This window comes from Heterocephalus glaber, unplaced genomic scaffold (genome assembly GCF_053883595.1).
Source record: "Heterocephalus glaber isolate CG9 unplaced genomic scaffold, H.glaber_assembly_v1.0 deba00001610, whole genome shotgun sequence".
NCBI classification, from domain to species: domain Eukaryota; kingdom Metazoa; phylum Chordata; class Mammalia; order Rodentia; family Bathyergidae; genus Heterocephalus; species Heterocephalus glaber.
Genome location: NW_028258381.1, coordinates 25,371,567 through 25,394,519, shown reverse-complemented (window position 1 = coordinate 25,394,519; position 22,953 = coordinate 25,371,567). Strand labels below are relative to the sequence as shown.

At 39.3% G+C, this 22,953-nt stretch overlaps 1 protein-coding gene across 1 annotated transcript in view; it reads left to right on the top strand.

The window, feature by feature from the left end:
- The window catches only part of Hecw1 (HECT, C2 and WW domain containing E3 ubiquitin protein ligase 1), a 401,408-nt gene that overhangs the window by 219,903 nt on the left and 158,552 nt on the right, over positions 1 to 22,953 (top strand). Inside the window, 1 exon segment of the mRNA XM_087196392.1 lies at positions 2,906 to 3,000. Within this exon segment, the coding sequence (XP_087052518.1) occupies positions 2,906 to 3,000 (95 nt within the window).

The window sequence follows — 22,953 nt, the reverse complement described above, 5'->3', positions numbered from 1 at the left end:
TTTTCAGATAGGTTTTATTTTGGGGGAAACATGGTATGACTAAAACAGTTGCTTGAGAAAAAATAAAAACAGCCTTTGTCAACAAGTCCTCAAAAGGAGGACACCACACTTTGAAGGAGTCCATGAATTCTTGGCTCAATATAGGAAATAATCTCCTACCTGGCAATAGGATTTAATACACAGGTGTGTGTAATTTCCCTGATCTTTGTGCTCAAAGGCATTCAAATAATTTTTATCTTTGAATGAAAAGCAGTAGTGCCTGTCGCAGATGACTGTTATCTCAGTGCTTCTTCTACCCAGCTAAGCTTAAGATGAGGCCTTCTGGCCCCTGCATGCTGATCTCCTGGGAATCTATTGGCAGAGTAACTCATGCACTAAACAGCACTAACTCCTTGTGATTAGATAGCTGTATCACTCACTGCTTTATGCAGGGTCCATCCATGATTCCTGACCTATAAAAAACCTGGCTCTCAGCTGAGACTGTTGGATCTGAGTGTGTAGACCTTAACATGGGGACAACTGGGAGGAGTCTTGGAGAACAGGTAGAGAATGAGTTTATTAGATTGTTCACCAAGAGCTGGAAAAGAGAGTCAACAGATATGCAAAATACCTGCAGGGAAAGAACGCCTCAGGAAGGAAACAGGAAGTATATTGACGTAAGACCACGTCCACTAAAGGGGGGCCGTGAGCACACACGCATCCTTTAGCCACTGGGAAGTCTTAAGAACCACAACTTAATGGATTTCAAATATTCCAATAGTTCATTAAAATTAGATGGAAAATGTTTCGCTAGTAATCAAATAAATGAAATGAAAAGGATAATGAGATTCTATTTTAAGCTTCTTTTTTTTTTGGTACCAGAGATCGAACTCAGGTCCTTGCGCTTGTGAGGCAGGCGGCAAAACCACTAAGCTAAATCCCCAGCCCTTTAAGCTTATTTATAATTGATAATACTTAGTGCTAACAATGGTCAGTATCTTGATGTTACATTTTCTGGTGGAAGTGTAAACAGCTGTTTGGAAAGCAGTTTGGGCACAGGAAGAGAGGATTCTTCAAATATTCATATCTCCTAACCCAAGGGAGACTATTGTAATATTTATAACTTCTCCATCAAAGAATCTTTCTGTATCTGGTTTAGGTTTAGCGACATATGACGGGAATCCCTAAATAACAATGGTAAACAACATAGATGTTATCTGTGAGGGAAGCTGCAAAATATAGGCCTTAGTTGGACATTATAACCTAAAACAAAATTCTATTACTAAGGAGGAAAAGGAGAAAGAAGGTTGGATAGGTAACTACTGTGTTTCCCCAAAAATAAGACCTAGCTGGAAAATAATCAGCCTAGAAAACTAGAGATCAAAAATACCAGCCCCAGGGCCAGGGATGTAGCTGAGCACCACAGTGGCCTCTGCCTGGCAGGTGCCAGGTCCTGAGTTTGATTCCCAGTACCCGCCCAAATGGCAGCCCCAATCAGCCTGTCCTCGCCTTACCTGCCTTACAAAGTAGGCACCAAGCAAGAGAATAGTAATGGCAACTAAGGCAATGACAGGCTGATTGCGGCTGGCATTTTTGATCTCTAGTTTCCAAGGCTATTATTTTCCAGCTAGGTCTTATTTTCAAGGAAAGATGGTAGCAATTTTTGCTCCATTATCAAAGTAAACATACTTGAACTTTTCAAATGATTGATAAAATGTCATTCCTTTTTTAGAAAAAAGCCCAAATTTTCAAAAATAGGGGAATATTCACAAATTATAATTCTATTCAGTTGTTTCCCAAAAGAATCCTATCTACAAAGTCTAAAACAATAGCTCACTATGCTGAAGAAAATAAATTTAAAAACAGCATGAGTGAAGTTGATACTCTGAAGTATGCCAAAAAACCTCATAGAAGATTTTATTTACTTTATACTTTTGTTCTTTTTCCATATGAGTATACCTTAAATGATTAGTAAGAAAATTGCAAGCATTATTTTCTTAAATATTATAATTGAAAACGATTTCCCATATTTGAGAAATAGGATTGCAAATTGCAAATTCCCCAGGTTGTTCCCAACAAAATAAATATAAAGGGACTAAGACACAGCATGGTAAATTTTTCAGATTTTAAGAAACCAATCCTGTCAATTGTGAATTGGGGAAATCAGGTCACCATCGAATAACCTAAATTTAGGTTGCCTGCCAATGTTCTTTTCTACAAAACTGAATGCCAGAAAGCAATGGAGTCACATCCTTGTTCATTCACTGTGTTGTCACTGTCACCAACATATCTGAGCCCTTAATTGAACTCTGTAAGTATTTTTATTTGCTTTTACCCTCTTAGAAGGTGTACGTTTTGGTTAGTTCTATTTTACACCTAAGGAACATATGGTACAGAGAGGTTAGGAAAATGGATCACTATCCCACAGGCTGTAAATAGTAGAGCTGAAATCCAAACACAAGTAGTGTGATTCTTAAAGCAAAAACTTTCCTGTTTATCATCCATAGAAATTTGAAGAAAAAGATTGCGATGCAAAGAAATTGTGCATTAACATGTCATTAACGTACCCAACCACATACTTCAATAAATGCCTTAAAATTTCCAAGATATTAATTGCAATCATTTAAATAATAGGAAATTATTCAAGAAAGGGGTTGTAGGCATCAAGGTTTTAAACTTCTAATGAGAAGCAGTAAGTTCTAGGGAGATAAGATGGGTGGTCACAGAAAGGTTAAGGCCAAAGCAGTTTTTCCTAACATATTTTTAGGAAGAAGTCAGGCCTGCTCATGAGGCCATGTGTAGAGCATCATTGCTGAGTGTGGCCTGGCTGGCTGGGGAAGGAGTAGGCTGCTGTCCCTGGGCTGTCCTCTCTGCCATGGCTGAGCTATATCGTGCTTCTCAGTCTCCTTTCACTTCTGTCTTTCAGCTGAAACTAAGATCTGCTTCAAATACTACCATGGAGTGAGTGGAGCCTTGCGAGCCACCACCCCCAGTGTCACGGTCAAAAACTCAGCGGCTCCTGTAAGTCCTGGCTCTTCCTCTTTAATCAGACCTACCTCTGATGCTTCTATCCTGCTTTGTATTCTGGTGTGTGCTTTTATGTGTGTGTGTTTGCATGCATGTACACACACATATACAGAGACACATTGATTGATGGGTTAAGAATAGACAGACACATTTCAAAATAGTGAAGAGGAACTCATGTTGGCAAAGGATGTGCCACTTGTTTGTTAGGGGAATGCCAAGCTCCAGTAGTTCCCTAGACAGCCAAATGTTTCTACTAGAGAAGGGCTTAACAACAGTAAGTATTACTTTGGAGCTTATTTTTTTAATTTGTTGATTTTAAATATTTACATTTTCCTATGTTTTCATTTTGAGGCTTATAAATAATAGAATAGAATTTATTGCCTCAGATTGATCTAAGTCATAGGAGTATGAAATGGTTGGCTTAAAAATTACCAGAATCTCTCTCCCTTTGCTTCTTTATATAAATAAGGACACTATACCTAAGGGGCCTAAATAAGGTGCCTCAGATCACACAGTTAGCCAAGTGCCCATCCAGAATTTAAATCACATGTTTTGTTTTTTACTTTGTTGCTCTGGTCAGTCTTATGGTAATAGATGCCATCTTTTCCTAAATTACAGTGTGGTCTTAATCCTTGCAGTGGTTCTTACTTAATTCCCATGTACCAGATGAGGCTAGCTGAAATCTACTTGGAAATGGTGTTCCTTTTCCTTTTCACATGAATTAAAAATGACTAGCTGAGAAGGCTGAACAAAAACCAGTGAAGATTTGGTCATGCAAGTGGAAGTAAAAAAGAAAGATCTTTGGTATGCAAAAAAAAGAAAGAATAGTGGAAGCATTTGAAATGTAATATAAATGATTCAGAAAAGACACTGACTAAAAAAACTACCATTTTGCCATTTCACAAATCAGTTCAACAGGGTGTTGAAGATGTGCTGATGGAAGCCTCAGTAATAAGTGGTAAATTAAGCAGGCAGACTGCAGAGCCTGAATACTATCTGCCTCTCTCCTAAGAGGTCCAGCAGGACTGGATGCCAGGCTGAGTTTACCAGAGGGGATGCACGGGGGAGAAGGGAGAGACAGGAAGAGCCATGCATGCTTTGTGGTTGCCTTTTCTCCCTACAATGGCCATGTATGTGGGAACATGGTGTCTGTCACTTCATCTCCTGGGTGGGACAGGAGTTTAAACGTGGAATCTGAAGAAGTATCCTCAGAGCTCCAAGCCCCCTTCCAGGACCATGTTTACAAAATAGGATACCTCCCAAAGTCAAAAGGATCCTGATACATGTTACCCAACCATTGAGGCTGGAATGTTAGTTACTTAAGGCGAGAGAGAGAGAGAGAGAGGAAACCAGAGTTGGATGGACAATCAGGAACGCTTTGAATATATACCACACAAAGATAGAAGGAGCCAGACAGTGGAAAAAAGCCAATCCAGAAAAGTCTTCTGTGCTTACATCTGGCCTTTCCCACCACATAGCAAGTCACTCATGGAGGCTGATTCTTGCCACACACATTGCTCCCTCATCAAGGCAAGGGCTCTCCCACTGATGGGACTGGTTGGCTCAAGGCTGGGACAAGAGAGGAGAGATCCTTGCTTTCACCTGCTCAGGTATGATATCATGGTGAGTGTGGACCAGCCATGGAATTCACTTGTAATTTAAAGAAAGCTCCCTAAAGTATTTGGTTTCTCTGAACTCAGCCTACTGGAGGCTCCAGATGTTTTCCTGGTTCTTGGAGCAGTTTATAGTGTGACCAACATCACCAGTGAGGGCCAACAAAAGCTTAAAATGAAGCAAGACACCAACTCCCTGGAAAACAGTCTTGGAACAGACAGGAAACGATCCAACACTGGATCAAGTATTAGCAAGTACATGCTTTCCAGGGGCTGCAATCACCAGAAACAAGGACTAACTTACATCTGAGAAGTGAAAACAAGGTGCTTTGGTCATATTATTTGACATAAAAGTCCAGGAGATTGCATGGATTCTACTCCACCTGGCTTCATCTTTGTCATTCTGTGCATGCTGCTGTTGCTGGTACTAAAAATTCAGACACCTTGAAATATTCTGACATATTGCTTTTGTCCTATCCTCGCCACCTTGATGATTTTCTCATATACATCAACAGACACTCGGGTTGACTCTTCATGTACATCCTGCAGCCAACTTTTGTTCCTCTCTCTCTCTCACTTTTTTTTTTTTAGGTACTGGGGATTGAACTCGGGTCCTTGCGCTTGCGCAGCAGGCAGCGAAACCAAATCCCCAGCCCCAAAAAATGAAAATGTTCCTCTTTTTAATCACCAAGCATGTGAAAGCCTGATCCTAAGGTCCATGTGATGTCAGGGACAGTGATCTTGGGTGTCCACTGCCACACTGTGACAGTAGGCAAAATCCCAGGCAGAGGGATCATGTAGTTGGGCTTTATGGTACATAAGCTATCATTGCCTTTACTGTTGGATAGTTTCTTTTGCATTGCTCTTGTTGGTTCCCCGCACACATAAGGCAGACAGGGAGAATATTTTCGTTAAGTGACCATTTGGCTATATGGTGATGGAATGGAACCCAACTTAGCTTACAATTTGCAAGCCAGTTTGGTATAATTTACTTACCTTCTGGATTGCATAAGCCTTTGTGATCTGGTCTAAGAACCTAGGCATGCTGTTTCTAAGGGGAAATGGCATTAAGTTGCCCCAAATCCATTTGTCAGTAGACTTTGACTATCCACTTTTGAATTGAGTGTGGCTGGTGCTACAACAAACTTCTATGAAAAGTTGCTGTCAGTAGCCATTCTATTGTGTCAGTCAGTTTATTTGTACAATATGCTAAAATGGTAATGCTTTGAAAAAGAGGAATGAGATGTCAGATGCTCCTTTGGCATAATCAGCACTTAAATTTTCTGAGCCTAGTAGATTCTTGATATGTATTAGCTCTTCTCATCTTTTCTTTCTCCTTTAGCTTTGTCTAATTGGCAACAATTGAGATCTTTATTATCAAAAGAGGTTATTACCTATTCTTACCATTCTGGAGCTCTCATTTATTTGGTAGTCCAAATCATAGATTAGAAACTGTAAGGGAAAAGAGCTATAGAGATAAATTAAATGTAAGTCTTGTCATTAAGAGCTCACAGTTACTCTAGCATCAGTTATAATACTATCTGAAATGTGCAGACTCAAGCCCCAGTGTTGGCGTGTAGCAAAAGGTGCCTGTAGCAGGAGGTGGCATATAGGCTGAAGCACGTGGCATAGATGGGACTTTACCAGGCCCAGAAGGAAAGCCACACAAAGCTGACAGCATGTGCAAAGGTCCGGTGGCATGTGTGACACTGACCTGTCAGTAAAGGAGATCTAAGTTATGCTAGGGTCTGAAGAACACATGACTATAATTTTTCCATATATCCCACTGCACGTTGTTTTTCATATGTTCTGTGTACCATTGGGAGCGCCTACCCTATGTTTTCTATTTCCTTCCATTCCCTGTACAAAAATCATTTTGATGGTAGGTTCCTCCTTGCCCTTAGTACCCTTTCTTTGTAAATTATATCTTTCTTAAAACTCTTTTGATACACATCAAAGGACAGAAATCTCTATACCTATAATTTGCCCAAAACAGGGTAGGTGTTATGGTTTAGATCAAGCATAGCCCCCCAAACTCTCCTGCACTCAGATGTGAGGCTTTTGGAAGGTGAATCATGGGGGCCCTGCAGCTGAATGTGGTGTTAGGAGGTGGAGCCAGGTTGAAAGAGGTGGTCTCTGTGGTGTGACCTGGAAGGGTGCACCTCCCTCTCCAGCGCCTACCTTTGCCTTCTACTTCCTGGCTGCCATGGAGGGAGCAGCTCTCCTCCACCCCAGGCCCTTCTACCATGCCAGTCTTGCTTTGGAGCCAGTCGTCTGTGGACTGAAAACATGAGCCAAAGTAAACCGCTCCTCAGGTTGTGGGTGTCAGGTTGTGCCTCAGTGAAGAAGACAGTGACTAAGACAGTAGTTTAAACTGCTCTCAGCCCACCAGCAGTCCACCAGGAACTTTCAGGCTTCTCCATCAGGTCTGTGTCCTGACAGTAGATTTTCACACTCACCTCTTCCCTTCTCAGAACCACCAGGCATCATCCACAGGGCCTACTGGGCCAGCGTGGGAGCCCCTCCTTTGCCCTGCCTGTCAGTTCCTACCAATTCTGGGAATTAGATGTAGTCTCCAGCCACTTCTAGCATGAGTCAGGTAGCTGAGACCCTTTGAAGTCCTGAGCACACTGCCCCCGTACCTGGTCTACACGTCCCTCCCTGAGGAGTACTCAGCTGACAGCACAGAGGACCACATCCCCACCCCACTGAGTCCGGGGGCCAGAGCTTTTGGGTACAGAAGGTAGTTTCTACTGGAGGAAAAACTGACTGGCTGAGGAGTTTGGAAAAGGCCAACAGAGAGAGGGGTGGGCTGAGGACATTATGCTCTTATTTGAGACCATCTACCCTGAGGGCTCCCCTAATTTAGAGGCTGAACCATTTATATAGTCCAAGAATGTATTTCTTATGTTGTCTTCAACATTAAAATCTATGGAAATTCCTTTTGGATTTTGTTATAGTGGATTATTCTTATCCTTATTTTAGATTTCTATTGTTTATTCTTTCATGATTTGTATCTTCTAGCTCTTTCCATGAGAAATTGGAAGACAACATACCAAGATTCTTTTGCAATATTTTTCCATAAGCTCATGTTCAGGCAATGGTTTTCCCAACTGACCAGTCAGAGGCTCAACTAGACCATGGAATGGCAGTTTCCCAGCTATGCTTTTCTTAATCATAATTTTTCATTAGTTATGCTGAATAAATAATTGCCTCAATCAAAGAAAGAGTTGGGAAGAGTTCAAAGCCATTTTCCTCAAATTGATTTAGTTAGAATCCTAGCTTTCATGATCTCACCCATTCATGCTGATACAACCATGCTCTAAAACCTGCCCTCTCACATCCAGTCTTGATCTGGAAACCTGGCTTCATGAAATTTTGGGGAACGTTACGAAAGGTTCATTTTTTTAAAGCTTGGATTTTAGTAATAGCCATGTGTGTTAGTCAGCTTTCCATTACTATGATAAAATACCTGAGATAATCAAACAAAAGAGAGGAAAAGTTTAGTTCGGCCTATAGCTTTCAAGGTTTCAGTCCATGGTCAGGGGTGTGCCATTGTTTGAGGGTCTGTGGTGAGGAAGGATACTATGGTAGGAGCACATGGTAGAAAGGTGCTGATCTCCTGGCAGCTAGGAATTGAAAGAGAAGAACGAGAAAGGTCTGGGGTCCCAGTATCCCCTTCAGTGGCACCCGTGATGACCTAACTTTCTTCCAATAGGCCACATCTCCTAAAAGTTTCTCTGCTTCCTAATAGCACAGGCTGGGAACCAAACCTTAGGCACGTAGGCCTTTGGAGACATTCAGGATCCAAACTATTGAAGCCTTTTATGAATTAATTCTGTTTGCCTGTTACTTCTCTAACCCATCTATAATTTATTTTTGCAGCATGTAACAGTTACTTACCTAAGCAGGCACCCAAAAGAAATTTCATCAGTAATTCTATGATGAGACAAAAATTCCAAGACAAACCAGTAATGTGCTGAAAATCAGTTTCTAAATGAAATCATCTTAGTTATGCTAGAGCAGCATAACATTTGAAGTAATTTTATAGTATAATGTTCCAATTTTTCATTTCTTTACCTCATACATATTTCTGTTAGTCTTTTCTTAGAGGACAGTTTTAGAATACATTTTGATTTGTAAGTGAAATGCTAGAGATAATGCACAATAAATGTAAATTTGTGTGCTTGAAGAAAAATTGCATACAAGATTTATTTCTGTGAAAAGGATCAGTGTTGCCCAGATATTTACTAGAGAGTTTCAGAATGATTTTGTAATGAGTGCTTCACAAGATCATCAAACTGTTGCTGCTTTAACTTCTGTCTCTATTCTGTACAGTCAAGGTTGAAATGGGAAAGCAGTTTCTAAGGGTGACAGAAATAGATGGTTAGTTATTGACATAAAGCATGCTTTCTTCCAAATGAGAATCCACAACCATATTTTGTCTCACCTCACCTGCCAAATTGTTTTATGATGTTCAATGCCTCATTCTTCTTCCCCATAACCAACTCCCTCTTCTGGGCCCCCCATGCTCACCCACTGACACAAGCAGTGCTCTGATCCCTCAGGCTTAAAAGTCTGCTCAGAAAAGTTTTTCTCTGCATCTTTGTGTAGCATATGGTTTCAATGATTCATTTGTGCATTCGATATATATTTATCAGTAAGCTCCTCTGGGGGAGAGCCACTAGACATATAAAACTGAGCAAGATAAATCTCCATCCTCAAAAGCCATCTGCCCAGAATGGGGTAAATGGGTAATGATAAACAGATAAGACAATGGGAAATAACCCAGCACAGCTCTAAGCCTCTGGTTGAAATCATATAAAGTACCTTGGGAGCACCAAGGATGAGCAGGCCCAGACTCTGAGATGGAGTAAGCTTAAATAGGTGCACACCATACCCTTGCTTCCTGACCAGACCCTTTATGTTTTCTCTGCTGATTTAACCCAAAATATAGAGGCATGTTATACAAATGTATATTAGCAGCAGAAATCTCTAGCATTTGATCAGACTAAAGCGGGGGAACATTTGGATGTAGGTGCATCAGATAGAGTTGTTATAGAAGAGAAAAAAAAGTAAGTCAGAGCTACACTGAGTATCCTCTCTCTAAAGAACATTCCCAGATACAGTGTCTAAAATGTCTAAGAAGCACTTGGAAGTTTGAATTTTATCCTGATCCAACATTATTAATTAAATGTTATCAGTTTTAGGGGAAAAGGGTCAGAGCTCACTCTAAAGAGGCATTTTGAAGTTTTGAATTTGGAGATGTTTTCTGAGGTGCTTTCCCCACCAGCACGGTTTAGCTGCCAGTGCCTTGGGATGATTTGCATCCTTCCTTTCTTAGATCCAAGGAGCAAAGCATCAACTGCTAGCTCTAAACCTCTTCAAGTTGAATTTTCCATCGAAACCACACTAGAAAAAGTTTTAAAAATATATCATTACTGAAAAGTTGAAATCCTTTCTGTTTTTTAAAGATCCACGGTCTTAACTTGTGTTGGGAAATCTATGAAATCCTGGTGTTATATGGATATGTTTCTGCATGATCCTAAGGAATGGATCCAAGGCATTCATCAGATTCTGAACAGGATCTATGGTCCCTCTGTCATGAGAAACACCAGTGTCGCACTTTGCTGATGGACAGAGTCAATTTGACAGGCTTTACATCTTCCCAAGGACTTTGTTCAAAGTCTACCTTTGCCTTCATTGGAAAAAACACTCTAGTCTTTGAGGTGGTATGAAAGCCAGGAATGTTCTTAAGGAAGGAGATGGGGAACAAATACCTAGATAAGAAACCCAGTCTCAGAAATCTTAAACATCTCAAGATGAACATATTCATCTGATAATCTTCATAAATCTTGATGTGAACTTATCCAATGAGCCTGATACAAGAGAACTTGAAAATGAAATGAAGTGCTCTTTTTTTTTTTTTTTTTTTTTGGTACCGGGGATCGAACTGGGGTCCTTGTGCTTGTGAGGCAGGTGGCGGAACCCCTGAGCTAAATCCCTGGCCCAGATGAAGCCCTCTTAAACAGAAAGCTTTTTCATTCTTTTCCTGCAGCTGGATCTAAATATTGACTTCTCAGGTATTAGAGGCAAGGTTGGCGCAACATAGACAAACAAAAATGTTTTTCCCTAAGGCCAAACAAATTGAATGAATTCATAGGTGAAGTCTTTCAAATGACTGAGGAATAGAAATATCTGACATGATTTAAATTTTCTAGAGCAAAAATAGAAAGACTTCCAAAATAACTTTTCTTTGCCACCTTACCAATGAAACTAGAACTATCAAAAATAGAAAATTTTTAAATGGAAAAATATAGGCCATCTTCTCAATAAATGTAAATATAAAATCAAAAGTTAAATATTTAAAAAGAGGTTGCAAAAGCACATCAAAATAGTGTGGCTGCATGAAGTTCATACCCAGATTATAAAATTTGTTCAAAATTTTGAAAGCTATTAATATGATAAACTATATTAATAGAAAATCACGTGATTCTATAGATACAAAAAAGGCATCTGCAAAGTACAAGTTCATGCTATTAAATATGTAACTATCATTAAATGTGAGTTACTTTCTTAACTTGACTTACATATTTATGTATATCTGAAGCTAAATACTGGTATCATTTTCTGGTGAAGCATTAGGTATGGTTTCATCAAAGTTGGGAACAAGACAAATAGGCCACTGCACCGTTATTATTTAACATTGTTTTGGAAGTGCAAGCCAGGCATTAGGTAAGAGAAAGAAATGAAATGAAGATTCAATATTAGAAACAAGATGATAAAATTATCACAACTTATAAGTGTCCTGAATTGATTTAAACTATTAGAACAAATAAATTCTCTCTCATATGTAAGAATCAATAACTTTTACTATAAGCAAAGGAAAACCAATTAGAAAACATAATGAGAAAGAGGCTTCAATTTTAATATTAACTAATAAAAGTAAAATAACTTAATAAGAAGTACAGAGGATTAATGTGATGAAAACTTTAAAGCTATTGAAAGATAAATAAAATGTGGATACAGACAAAGATAAACCGTATCCCTGTCTCAGAAGCTCAGTGATTTAATTATATAAATCCTCTCTAAATTAGACTATAAATTCAACACAATGGCAGCTGAAGTCCAGGAGAAGAATAGTCCTAAGCAGAATGTAAAGGCATGAGGAAAAAGTAATAAACTGCATTACATAACATAAAAGCTCTAAATGAAAAAAAAAAAAAATCCCGAAAAGGAAAAAGTTGAAAGTAAAAACAAAGACAGCAAACTGGTGAGTAAAATTTCGGCAAAGGCTGACTAGCACAATTTACATACAACTCATTCACATCATTAAAGAGAAAAATAGACAAAGAACTTAAAGTCAGGTAATGTCTAATAACACATGAAAATAACACATGTCTAGTAACACAAGTGAATAAGAAGACAAGTCACAGACTGGGAGAAAAAGACAATAGACGAAGGATTGATATCTAAAATATACCAAGAACTCTTAAAACTCAATGATAAGAAAACAAAGAACCCAATTAAAGAATAGGCAGCGATCTGAACAGTCACTTCACCCAAGATGATTTCACTGATGGAAAATAAGCATACAGAGAGGTGCTCGACATTACATATCACTAGGAAATGACAAATTAAAACAGCGAGAGGGGGCCGGGGATTTATCTCAGTGGTTCTGGTGCCTGCCTCGCAAGCGCAAGGTTCCAAGTTCGATTCCCAGCACCCAAAACAAACAAACAAACAAACAAACAAAAAATAGTGAGTGGCCCCTACACTACTATGGGAGTCATCAAAATCCAAAGCGCTATTTTGTGGATGTGGAGCAATGGGATCTCTCATTCACTGCTGGTGGGATGGCAGAATGGTGTGGCCACTTTGGAAGGAAGTTATACAAAATAAAACATACTCTGTACAGTCCAGCTATCACATTCCTTGCTACTTACTCAAAGGAGTTGAAAACTCATGTCCACAAAGATAAAAAGTGCAAGGATATTTTATTTATAGTTACTGAAATTCGGAAACAACAAGATGTCCTTCAGCAGGCAAGTAGATAAACTCTGGTACATCGAGACAATGGAATGTTATTCAGCAGTAGAAATAGATGAGCTGTCTTATTAAATTCTGAAAAGACAGGGAGAATCTTAAATGGATATAAAAATCTGAAAAGGTTTGTACTTTAAAATTTTCAACTACATGACATTCAGGAAATGACATAACCATGGACACAATAAAAAGGTCTTTGATTGCTAAGGTTTAAAGGCAAGGGAAATAAATTGGAGGGGAGAAGAGGATTTTTAAGTGAGTAGCTATCCCATATAATACTGTAATAGTGAATATGCACCATGGTACATTTATCAAAACCCACAGAATGTCCAATACTAAGAGTGAACCCTAATGTCACCTATGGGCTGTAGGTAATAATGATGTGTAGATTCATCCTCTGTTCCGAATGTGCCACTCCCATGTGGAACGTCAGTAGCGGAGGAGACTGATGAGGCAGTGGATACATGTAGCTCTCTCTACTTGTTCTTCAATTTTGCTGTCAGTGTAAAACTATTCTAAAACAATAGTCTATTTAAAACATGTTCCTATCAGAAAGCAAAAATTTAAAGACTTTATGATACTCAGGGATGATGGGGGATAAAAACTCATGCACAAATTATTGGGTTCATTTTTCTCAAGACTGTTTTTACAATGTTTATCCAAGTTTTTGTTGGACATTTTTGTCAAGAATCTTGAGGATATATGGACAATTACTCATTGCTGCAGAGTGGAAATAGCAATAACAGGAAAAACAGTATGCAGAGTAAAGAGACTGATAATTCCCCAAGGTGAAAGAAAGAGGCGAACCAATTGGGATTATGGAGAAAGGCCCTCAATATATGTCTTACTGGATGAAAAAGCAAGACATCAAACAGTGCTGTGAAAAGTACCTTTTTTTGTGGTAACGTGGATTGGACCCAAGGCCTCTTCACTGAACTACATCCCCAGCCCATTTTTCTGTTTTATTTTGAGTCAGGGTATCTTAGTTATTTTATCATTGCTGGGACAACCACAAGTTAATGGAGAAAAGGTTTATTTAGTTCACAGTTTGTAGATGTTTCAGCCTATAGTTGGCTGGCTACAAGGCAGGGAAGTGTGGTAGAGGGGCATCACAGAGGAGAAACAGTTCATGGCAGGGCAAGCAGGATACAGCGAGCCTTCCTTCTTTCCCTTCTTAGTCCATCCAAGCTACAAGCCTATTGGTTGGTACTGCACCCATGATCCAGTCACTTCCAAAAGTCCCACCTATGAGTACATGATACTTTAGAGGAACATCTAGACATAAGACATAACAGAGTCTTGCTAAGTCAGTAAGTTACGCAGGCTGAGCTTGAACTTGTGGTCCTCCTGCCTCAGCCTCCTATAGTGCTGGTATCAGAGGCCTATATTACCACACTTGGCTTTAAATTTTTTTTTTTTGGTACTAGGGGGATCAAACTCGGGACCTTGGGCTTTCGAGGGAGGAGGAGGCACCACTGAGCTAAATCCCTGGCTCTAAATTTTTTTATTAATATCTAGGTATATAAATATATAAATACCTTCAGGAAATGATAATAAGAACTTAGTAATGTAAAGATTGTACAGGTGTGGGAAGAGCATTCTCCTGAGCAAGATTTGACCTCCTGTCCCCCTTTTTTTTTTAACCTGTTTATATTTTCTAACAATATATTATTTTCCCATTTTACCTGTTTATGTTTTCTAACAATATATTACTTTTTAAAACATCAACCAAAAATATTGAAATAATGGGATCATGGTATTTAATGTTTTCTCTGTTTCACTATTTTTAAATCAATAATTTTTTATTCCAACACTTCATATTGCTCTCAACTGGTAGACTTAATTAATATATGCATATTTATGAATTGGTATCATTTTTAGCATGTGTTTGTGATACATCATGACTGTGTTCATTGTGAGGAATTGGTACATATACATGACACTTCTTAATTCCTTTTAGGTCTCCATTTTCTCCCCCTTCCCCTGCCCTCCATCTCTGGGTCCTCTTCCCATTTGCAAAAGATCTCTCTGTTTCCTATAAAATCAATAATTTTTAAAAGAAAAATGCTAATTACATCAAGGAAAAAAAGTTCCCTTTCCTCCCTTCTCATGACTTGTCTAGCTTGATCTAGATGGTTAAAAGCCTGTAGCGACACAACTTAACCCACAATAATGCAAGTGACATAATGTCTCCTGCCATTCCAATGGGAGTGATAAGTAGAAAAAAAGACCAAAACTTGCTCAATACTGAAACCCACAATCAGGAATTAAAACCACAGATGAAGACAGTGCTCAGGCCAGAAATTGAGGAGAATTTCTGACAGTGAAAATGTCTAAAATGCACCTAGTTTTGAGCTGGAAGAGCTAGACGCACAGCAGGTTGGAGGCCATGGGAAATCCTTCCATCTTCACACCCCTACAGGTAAGCTTTCTGGAACTACTGACACAGTCTGGTGTCATGATGTCTTTCTGGGTGCATCCTCTTTTGCTAACTTTCTCTCCCTCACTTTCTCTTGCTCTCTCTCTCTCTCTCTCTCTCTCTCTCTCTCTCTCTCTCTCCTTGTTATGCTTATTTTGCCTGAATATAAATATGCAACTTTCAGTAAAATGGCCCTTTTTAAGCAGCAGGTGTTGGCACATCCCAACATTCTGGGAGGCTGAAACAGAAGAACTATAAGTTTAAGCCAGCCTGGGCAACTTAGCAAGACCCTGTCTCAAAATCAAAAATAAAAGAATATAAGGACTAAGGATATAGCTCGGTGCAAAGGGCCTGGGTTCAATCCCTAGTACCACTTTAAGAAGTTCCTTGTTACAGTAAACATTGAATATAGTTCATTTTTAATTTTTAAAATTTTTTTTGTGGTAAGATATATATGAAATAAAATTTACCATTGTACGTGTACAATTCAGTGGCGTTAAGTATATTCATGTTGCGCTAACATCGCCCCATCTTTCCCAATTGAAACGCAGTACCCATCAAACACTGACTCTCCATTCCTCCCTCTCTCCAGTCCTGGCAACCACTACTCTATTTCTGTCTCTAGGAATTTGACTATTCATGTAAATGCAAAAATATAGTCACATAAATACAATCATACAGCATTTGTCCTTTTGTGATTGATTTGTTTTACTAGCATAATATCTTCAAGGCCTGTCCATGTTGTTATATGTATCAAAATTTCCATTCTTGTTAAGGCTGACAGTGTTCAATTGTATTTTAATTCCACATTTTCTTTATCCATCTATTCGTCAGTGGACACATGGGTTCCTCACTGGAGGCATTTCTTAGGGGAGATTCCATTGGTACTCCACTGGGCAAAAAAATCATTTATTATTTCTTTGTGTCCATGTTTATTATCATTACTCATTATCTATAAAATGTATTCAGTGGTTCAAATGAAGAGAAATTTTAAGAATTTATAGAGGATGACTCCTTGTGCAATAAATTCAGTGTAATAAATACAAGGAAATTCTAGAAAATTCTACATGTGTTCTCAACGTGATTCAAGGAAACATTTGTCTTTGAGGCTTCAGCAGAGCAGTGAGCAGTAGGAAGACCATTGAGGAGATATGGGTCCTACCTTCTGAATAACTGTCATAGCTACAGGACTTAAGAGATCATAGGAAAAAGAGTTACATTGAATTAGAAGACAAACTAAAACACTTAATCCCAAACATGTCATAAGTAAGAGATGAAAATGTAAAGATAACTTTTTTTTAAACCTAGACATCTAATTTATGGACAGTGGATGTTTCCAAAACAGAAAACATAGAATAATAACCACTAAAATAAAAGATGAAAATATTCTCTGGTCTTAAAAACAATATGCTTCAAATTAAATAGAAAGTCCTTGGGCCGGGGATTTAGCTCAGTGGTTCCACTGCCTGCCTCAAAAGCAGAAGGACCCGAGTTCAATCCCCGGTACCAAAATAAATAAATAAATAAGTAAATTGAATTAAATTAAATAGAAAGTCCTTGTCATGTTTTAGATAGCTGAAATTTGTAAGAAAGTATATATATATCTATGTCTGTGGTAGAAATCTCAATAAACATAAATCAGAAGATACATAATAGGTGAACATGCAGTAAGCCTCTGGAACTATACAGTTAGGTATTTGGGGAAGAATTTTCAAAGACTCCTATAAATAAACAAGAAAAACTGTCAGGATACTGAAAAATAACAAAAGGAAAGAGACTTTATGTCCTCTCCACAGCACTAAAGAGACTATTTAAAGGGAAAAAATACTCACTTCTGTCATATGAAAGAAATACAATACAGACATCAATACCCACACATCAAAGATAAAATTTTAAGTTTGAGAAAATTGGAAATGGAAGAGACTAGTAATGAATAAGAAAATAAGTTAACTATAAAAGAATGAGGTAAAATAATTATAAGGGTACAGTATTATTTTATGATTTAAATATGTATTGTGTGGTTTACTGTATCAGGCAGTTAAACAAAAAGTACTTTAGCTTTGGTAATCAAAAAAGCATTTTTAAAAAGTCATTTAAAAAACATTTTACTGGGCATGGTGGCGCATGCATATAATCCCAGCACTCTTGGTGGCTGAGGCAGAAGGATCACAAGTTCAAGACCAGCCTGAGCAATCTGATGACTTTGTGAAACCTTGTCTCAAAATTTAAAAATTTTTAAAAAGAGCTGGGGTTGTACTCAGTGTGAAGGCCCTGAGTTCAGGCCACAGTACCCCATCCCAAAAAATAAGTCTTTACAAATATGTGTGGGTAAGTCAATAAGCTCCATCTATAAATTTATGCCTCAGAGGACTACAGTGATGACTGTTGAGTGGCCTCAGGCTACCCTAACAAAACACCGTAGACAGCAGGGCTTAAAGAGCAGCATTTATTCTCCCACAGTTCCGACAGCCAGAAGTCCAAAGCCAGGGCATCTGCAGGCTTATTTTCTCTTGAGGCCTCTCTCCTTGGCTTTGCAGATGACTTTGCTCTTGCTGTGTCCTCATGTGATCTTTCCTCCGTGTGCCTCTCTAGCTCATAGCATCTTCATGCTGGGTGAGGGAGCACCCATCTGACCATGTGGACCCTGAATTAATGCCTTGAAGACCCTGTTGCCAAATGCAGTCACGCTATAGGTTAGCCCTTGCTTCAGCGTGGGAATTTTGGAAGGGCACAATTAAATCCACAAAACGCGCTGTCTCCTTGGGCTGATTTGATAAAATCTATTCCAGCTATTACTGTGCTATACAGTCTTCAGGTCCCAGGAATATATATATAAAATAAGGTTATATATAAGGTTTTATATATATATAAAATAAGGTTTTATATATAAGGTTATATATATGGTGTATATGTATATATATATGGTTTTCTAAAGATCTTTGTTTTAGTTTTATTTACATAAGCTTGATCATCTCTACACAATGTAATGAACCAAATGTATTTTCATTCACTACAACTCTTAGCTATAGAACAGGATACCAGAGATTTAAACAATTTAAATTAAGACCAAAGTACACATATAGGGGGTCACCATTTAACATTTAAAGAGTATATAAATAGTATATGCTCCCTGAGAAACACGTTGACAAAAATAATCCATAATCCCTCCGCCTGAGGGGCCTCGGGCACTTGCAGAAATGAAGCACTTTTATTATCCCTGGCCCCAGAGCCACTGTTGGAAGGAAGGTGAACAAGTTTCCCAGGAGAGGAGTCACCAGCCATCAGCTGAGCTATGAAGATTCTCATGGCCATACCACCCAGTGCCTTTTATGCAGGAGGCCAATAGTCATCCAGCTGGCAAAAGTCTAGCAGAAGATATTGTTTTTAAATTCTAAATGGGACTGTTTCAGCATTCTGAAAGGCTGAGCTAGAGGACTGCAAGTTCAAGCTCAGCCTGGGAAACGTGGAGACTTAAGAGAGACTCTGTCTCAAAATAAAAAATCTAAAATAAGGATTAGGGATGCAGCATAATGTGACGGCCCTTGCTTCGATCCTCATAACACACACACATGTGCTCACACACACAAACTTTGTTAATTAACACTTCACAGAAAGATAAGAAATTTTAAATTTAAAGATCCTGACTCTAGATTTGCAACTTTTATCCCCAGCTAGCATGGGTTCTTGCTGTTGTAGAAACAGAAATTAAAACTAAAGCACAGATTTGCAGGGATAGAACGGACTTCAGCTTTAGTAGCTGGAGGAGCATGGCACACTGAGCATTGGACAGGCCCACCCACAAAAGAAGGGAGACTAATTTTATGGGGTGCTGAGTGGGTTGGGGCCTAGTCAATCACAACCTCAGTCCTGGTTTCATAGCTCCAGAGTGATCCTCATGGCCTAAGGCCAATTCCATTTCCATAGAAAGACTGTCTCTGTTTGCAGTGGTTTCAGTCGTGGGAAACTCTGCCTCTCCTGGGACCCAGGTGACTGCCAGTTCAGGACAATGGCTGGAGACTTCTAAGCATCAATCCAGGGAGACAGATTTGGAACTGGAACTTGTAAAAGCTGGTACTGAGATATTCCTCTGAATCCTGAAAATTACTCTTTCTCTTATCTTGATGTCCTCCACCTTAAAGGGGAATGAGATAACCTAGATAAATCTAGGGCTAATAAACTTAGTTTTGCCATCTTTTAAACAGACACTCCCTAAATGATTAACATGCCTTTACACCTAGCTGAGAAGAATTTGACCCAGAGCTTTATAAAATGAAGTTTAAGCTTTATTCTACTTTTAGTTATCTATTGGATATTTGTAGGCCTGAGCAAAGAGTCAGAAGTTTTAGCAAAAATCACTTTTAAATCCCTTATATTTTTAGAAGAAAACACAAATCATGCTTTTAATAACAGGGGAGTTTTTTGTCCTCTGTCTCTATAGTGGTCCCTGACTACATCACTTTCAGTGTTAAAATCTAGAACTCTTTTCTTCATGGAAACTATCTCCATGGGTCATAAATTCTTGTTTTTCAAGGACCAGCTGGCATAAGTAAATCCAATCTGACCTGTAAGCAAAGGTAGTATACGAAGCATGAGGGGGTGGTCGGGAGGAAAGACTTGGCTCTACCCCAGGCAGCCCAGAGGCTCCCCACACCCAAGAGGCTCCCTTCCTCATGCCAACTACACTTCCACTTCCAAACCTAATGTACAGATCTGAAGGTATTATGTGCTGTTATCTGTGCTTTTTTCCTTTCTTGGTCAATAAGAGAAGTTCAGGTTGATGAGCAAGTGGATTAACTCTGACCTATGAAGATCTTTACTTCAAAACACATAAGAAGACCAACTCAAGGAGCAAAGACCTCGAAATTTGCTTACTCAAGACTTTGTTATTCACTTCCAACTTCTTGTCTTCTCACAAGGGTAAATCATTAGATCCCACTTCCTTCAGCCAGCTGAACTGGACCATGAAGGTGTCTTGGGATTTAAGATACTAAAAGTGACCAGGGAGGTAGCACCACCACTTTTAGATCGGTAGCTTTTACCACTGTTGTTCTGTCAACGAGTCCAAGATAACTGGAATAAAATCTTTACATTTTAATGCACAGAGACAATATTTCTATTTTCTCCTTTTGGATTTTTTCTGTAATATTTATAGCTAAGATTGCAAAAGCCCTTAAATTAATGAAGACCTCAGGCATGTGGCCAGTGTAGAAAGCCCCTCCCTGTGCTCAGCCAAAGGCAAGTCAGAATTATCAAGCAGCCCTTACATCAAAGGGAAGCCTGATTCTGGGAATTTTTTATATCTCCCCCAGGGATATCAATGATTTCCCAGCCCATGTTCCTGACTGCAGCTATCTTTTCTGTAGCTGATCTGTCAGAACGTAAAGATGATTGCATGTCCAAGGACATTAGTAGAACCTCAGTGTTAATATTCACCATGGGTTATAATGTATTAAACATCCAATTTATACACTTACACATAGTCAATAATGAAAAGTCTCTTTTAAATTTTTTTGAGTTTAATATGAGCCTATTTAATTTTATTGCCCATATATACAAAATATGTTACACTTGCAGATTTTAAAAAAATTTTGCTTATTTAAATTTGTCAACATCAACCCAAGTTGTCTTAATGTAGTCATTTAGAATCATTTTCTCCGTCCCTCTTTCTAGACCGTTCATGTTTAGAGATTTCTAAGTCCCTTAAGTTTGCCTCTTATTAAGGATGTGGGTGATTTGCTTCCCTGTGTACACAGTGACTACTAGATGAGGAGAAGAAGAAGGGGGAACTTGTCAGAAGTAGGTTCACTCAAGAGCCGGAGAATCTAGCTCTTCAAAGAGCTGATTATAACCAAAACAGTCATGTGATTTCTGGGTAGCATTGTCTCACAACCTTAGGAAAATTCTGCATTGATCCTTCAGATGTCCCCAAATATGAATCTTTGAAACCCTTCACATTTTGAACAGAAAAGAAAATATTGGATGCATTAAGGATAGTTGTTGCTTATAGTGTGTGTGTGTGTGTGTGTGTTTACATGTGCACGTGCAAGTGCTTTTTCTCACACCAGCACCTTGCTGGACTCATAGGAATAGCAAAGTCAAGAGCACAGTAAAGTCAGTCAGAATGAGATTCAAACATCTTCTCCCTCCCTGCCAGCTATGTGTATGGGAAGGGAGTAAAAACTTTTAGGTTAATCAGAAACCTGATCAACAATTCTATAGGCAATTTTTGCTTTACTCTGTCATACACCCAATTCTCACTTCTAAAATCCTTTCAGGAAAATGGCATAAAGAAATGGATCATACTATTTGTCACAATTTGTCTTACTTAGGTTGTACAAACTCAAGCTGGACTAATGCTTTCCTCCTTCATGCAGTATCTGTTAACAAGTGTTAAAGAAAAGGTTCCATTTCCCAGACAGTCACCAGGGAGGCCAAAAACTGAAATAGGATATTATAGCACTGCCCTTCAGGACTGTCTGTGTAGACTTTATCCAGAAAGGGGAGTCACGATCTTGAGTTCTACCCTCTAAAGTCTCGTATAAACAGAGGTTGGTGACCACTCATGTTAGTCACATTTCCATTATTATAACAAATACCTGAGGTAATCAGCTTGTAAAGAGGAAATGATTATTGTGGCTCATGCTTTTGGAAGTTCCAGTCCATGGTTGATGAAGCAATTGCTTTTAAGCCTCTGATGGAGGGAGCAGCACATTATGGCAAGAGCACAAGTAGAAAAAATGTCCACCTCATGGCTGGGACACAAAAAGGAGGAAGAAGAAGGGGCTGAGGTCCCAATATCCCCTCCAGAACACACCTCAAGTCACCACCCAGATTTCCCACTAGGCCCTGACTCTTAATGGTTCCACCTCCTCTCAATAGCACCACGGGCCAGGAGCCGAGCTCTGACACATGCACCTTTGGAGGATGTTCAAGCACCCTCTTCTGTTGTGAGTCCTGGTGGTTTCTATAGTCATAGGAAGTGGGTGACCCAGCCCCTACCTTGACTTTTCACTCCTAACATCCACCACCCTCACTCCATCCTGTGTAGCCATTGGCCTTTACAAGTGATACCTGCAAATGCGCAAATTTCTCCACACTCCCAAAGCCAGTAACTGGATCACTTCCAAACACTCAATCTCAAGCCTATCACTCTTGGGCCATCATCTCCCACCTTTGTACCTCACTTCCCTTCCCCCAGTCTTTTGATCCTAACTGCAAGCCTCAGATATTTTAGACTCCATCCTTAGGTAAGATTCTGTCACATAATCACTGTCATGCATCACTTGCTCCTGCATCCCTCTGTCGCTCTCAGCAGGCAAAACTTAATGCTGGTTAGGCCTAGTTCTCCATCTATCTTCTCTTGCTCCCAGGCAGGAAAAGAATCCTCCTTTAATCTTATGACCCCAGGTCTCCATGGTCCTTTAGAATCTTCTCACAGAAACACTCTGCCTTCCCCACATTTACATGAGGCTGGTTCACACTTTTTTCCTCTTCTTCAAACCTATGGCACCTTCTCCTTCTCTGCCATCAATGGATGACCTTCCTTCTTTCATTGAGAAATTGAACCAATCAGAACACACCCAACTTGTCCTCCACCACCAGCTCCTCCAGCCTGTTGCACAGACTCACAGGCTGTGCCTCCTTTCTTGTGGCAACTGTCACAGGCCAGCTTCTCTGTTTGTGCACCTGCTGCTGTCCTGCCTCACCTTCTAAGAAACTTCCATCCTGAAATTAGCTCCTACATTGTCAGTTCTCCTCTTCCCTATCATTCCATTCCATCACAAAACAGTCTTGCCCAAAACTCACAAAACTGCTCTTGCCTACTGCTTCCTTTTAACCCACTTATTTCTAGCCTTCCTGCTCTTATTC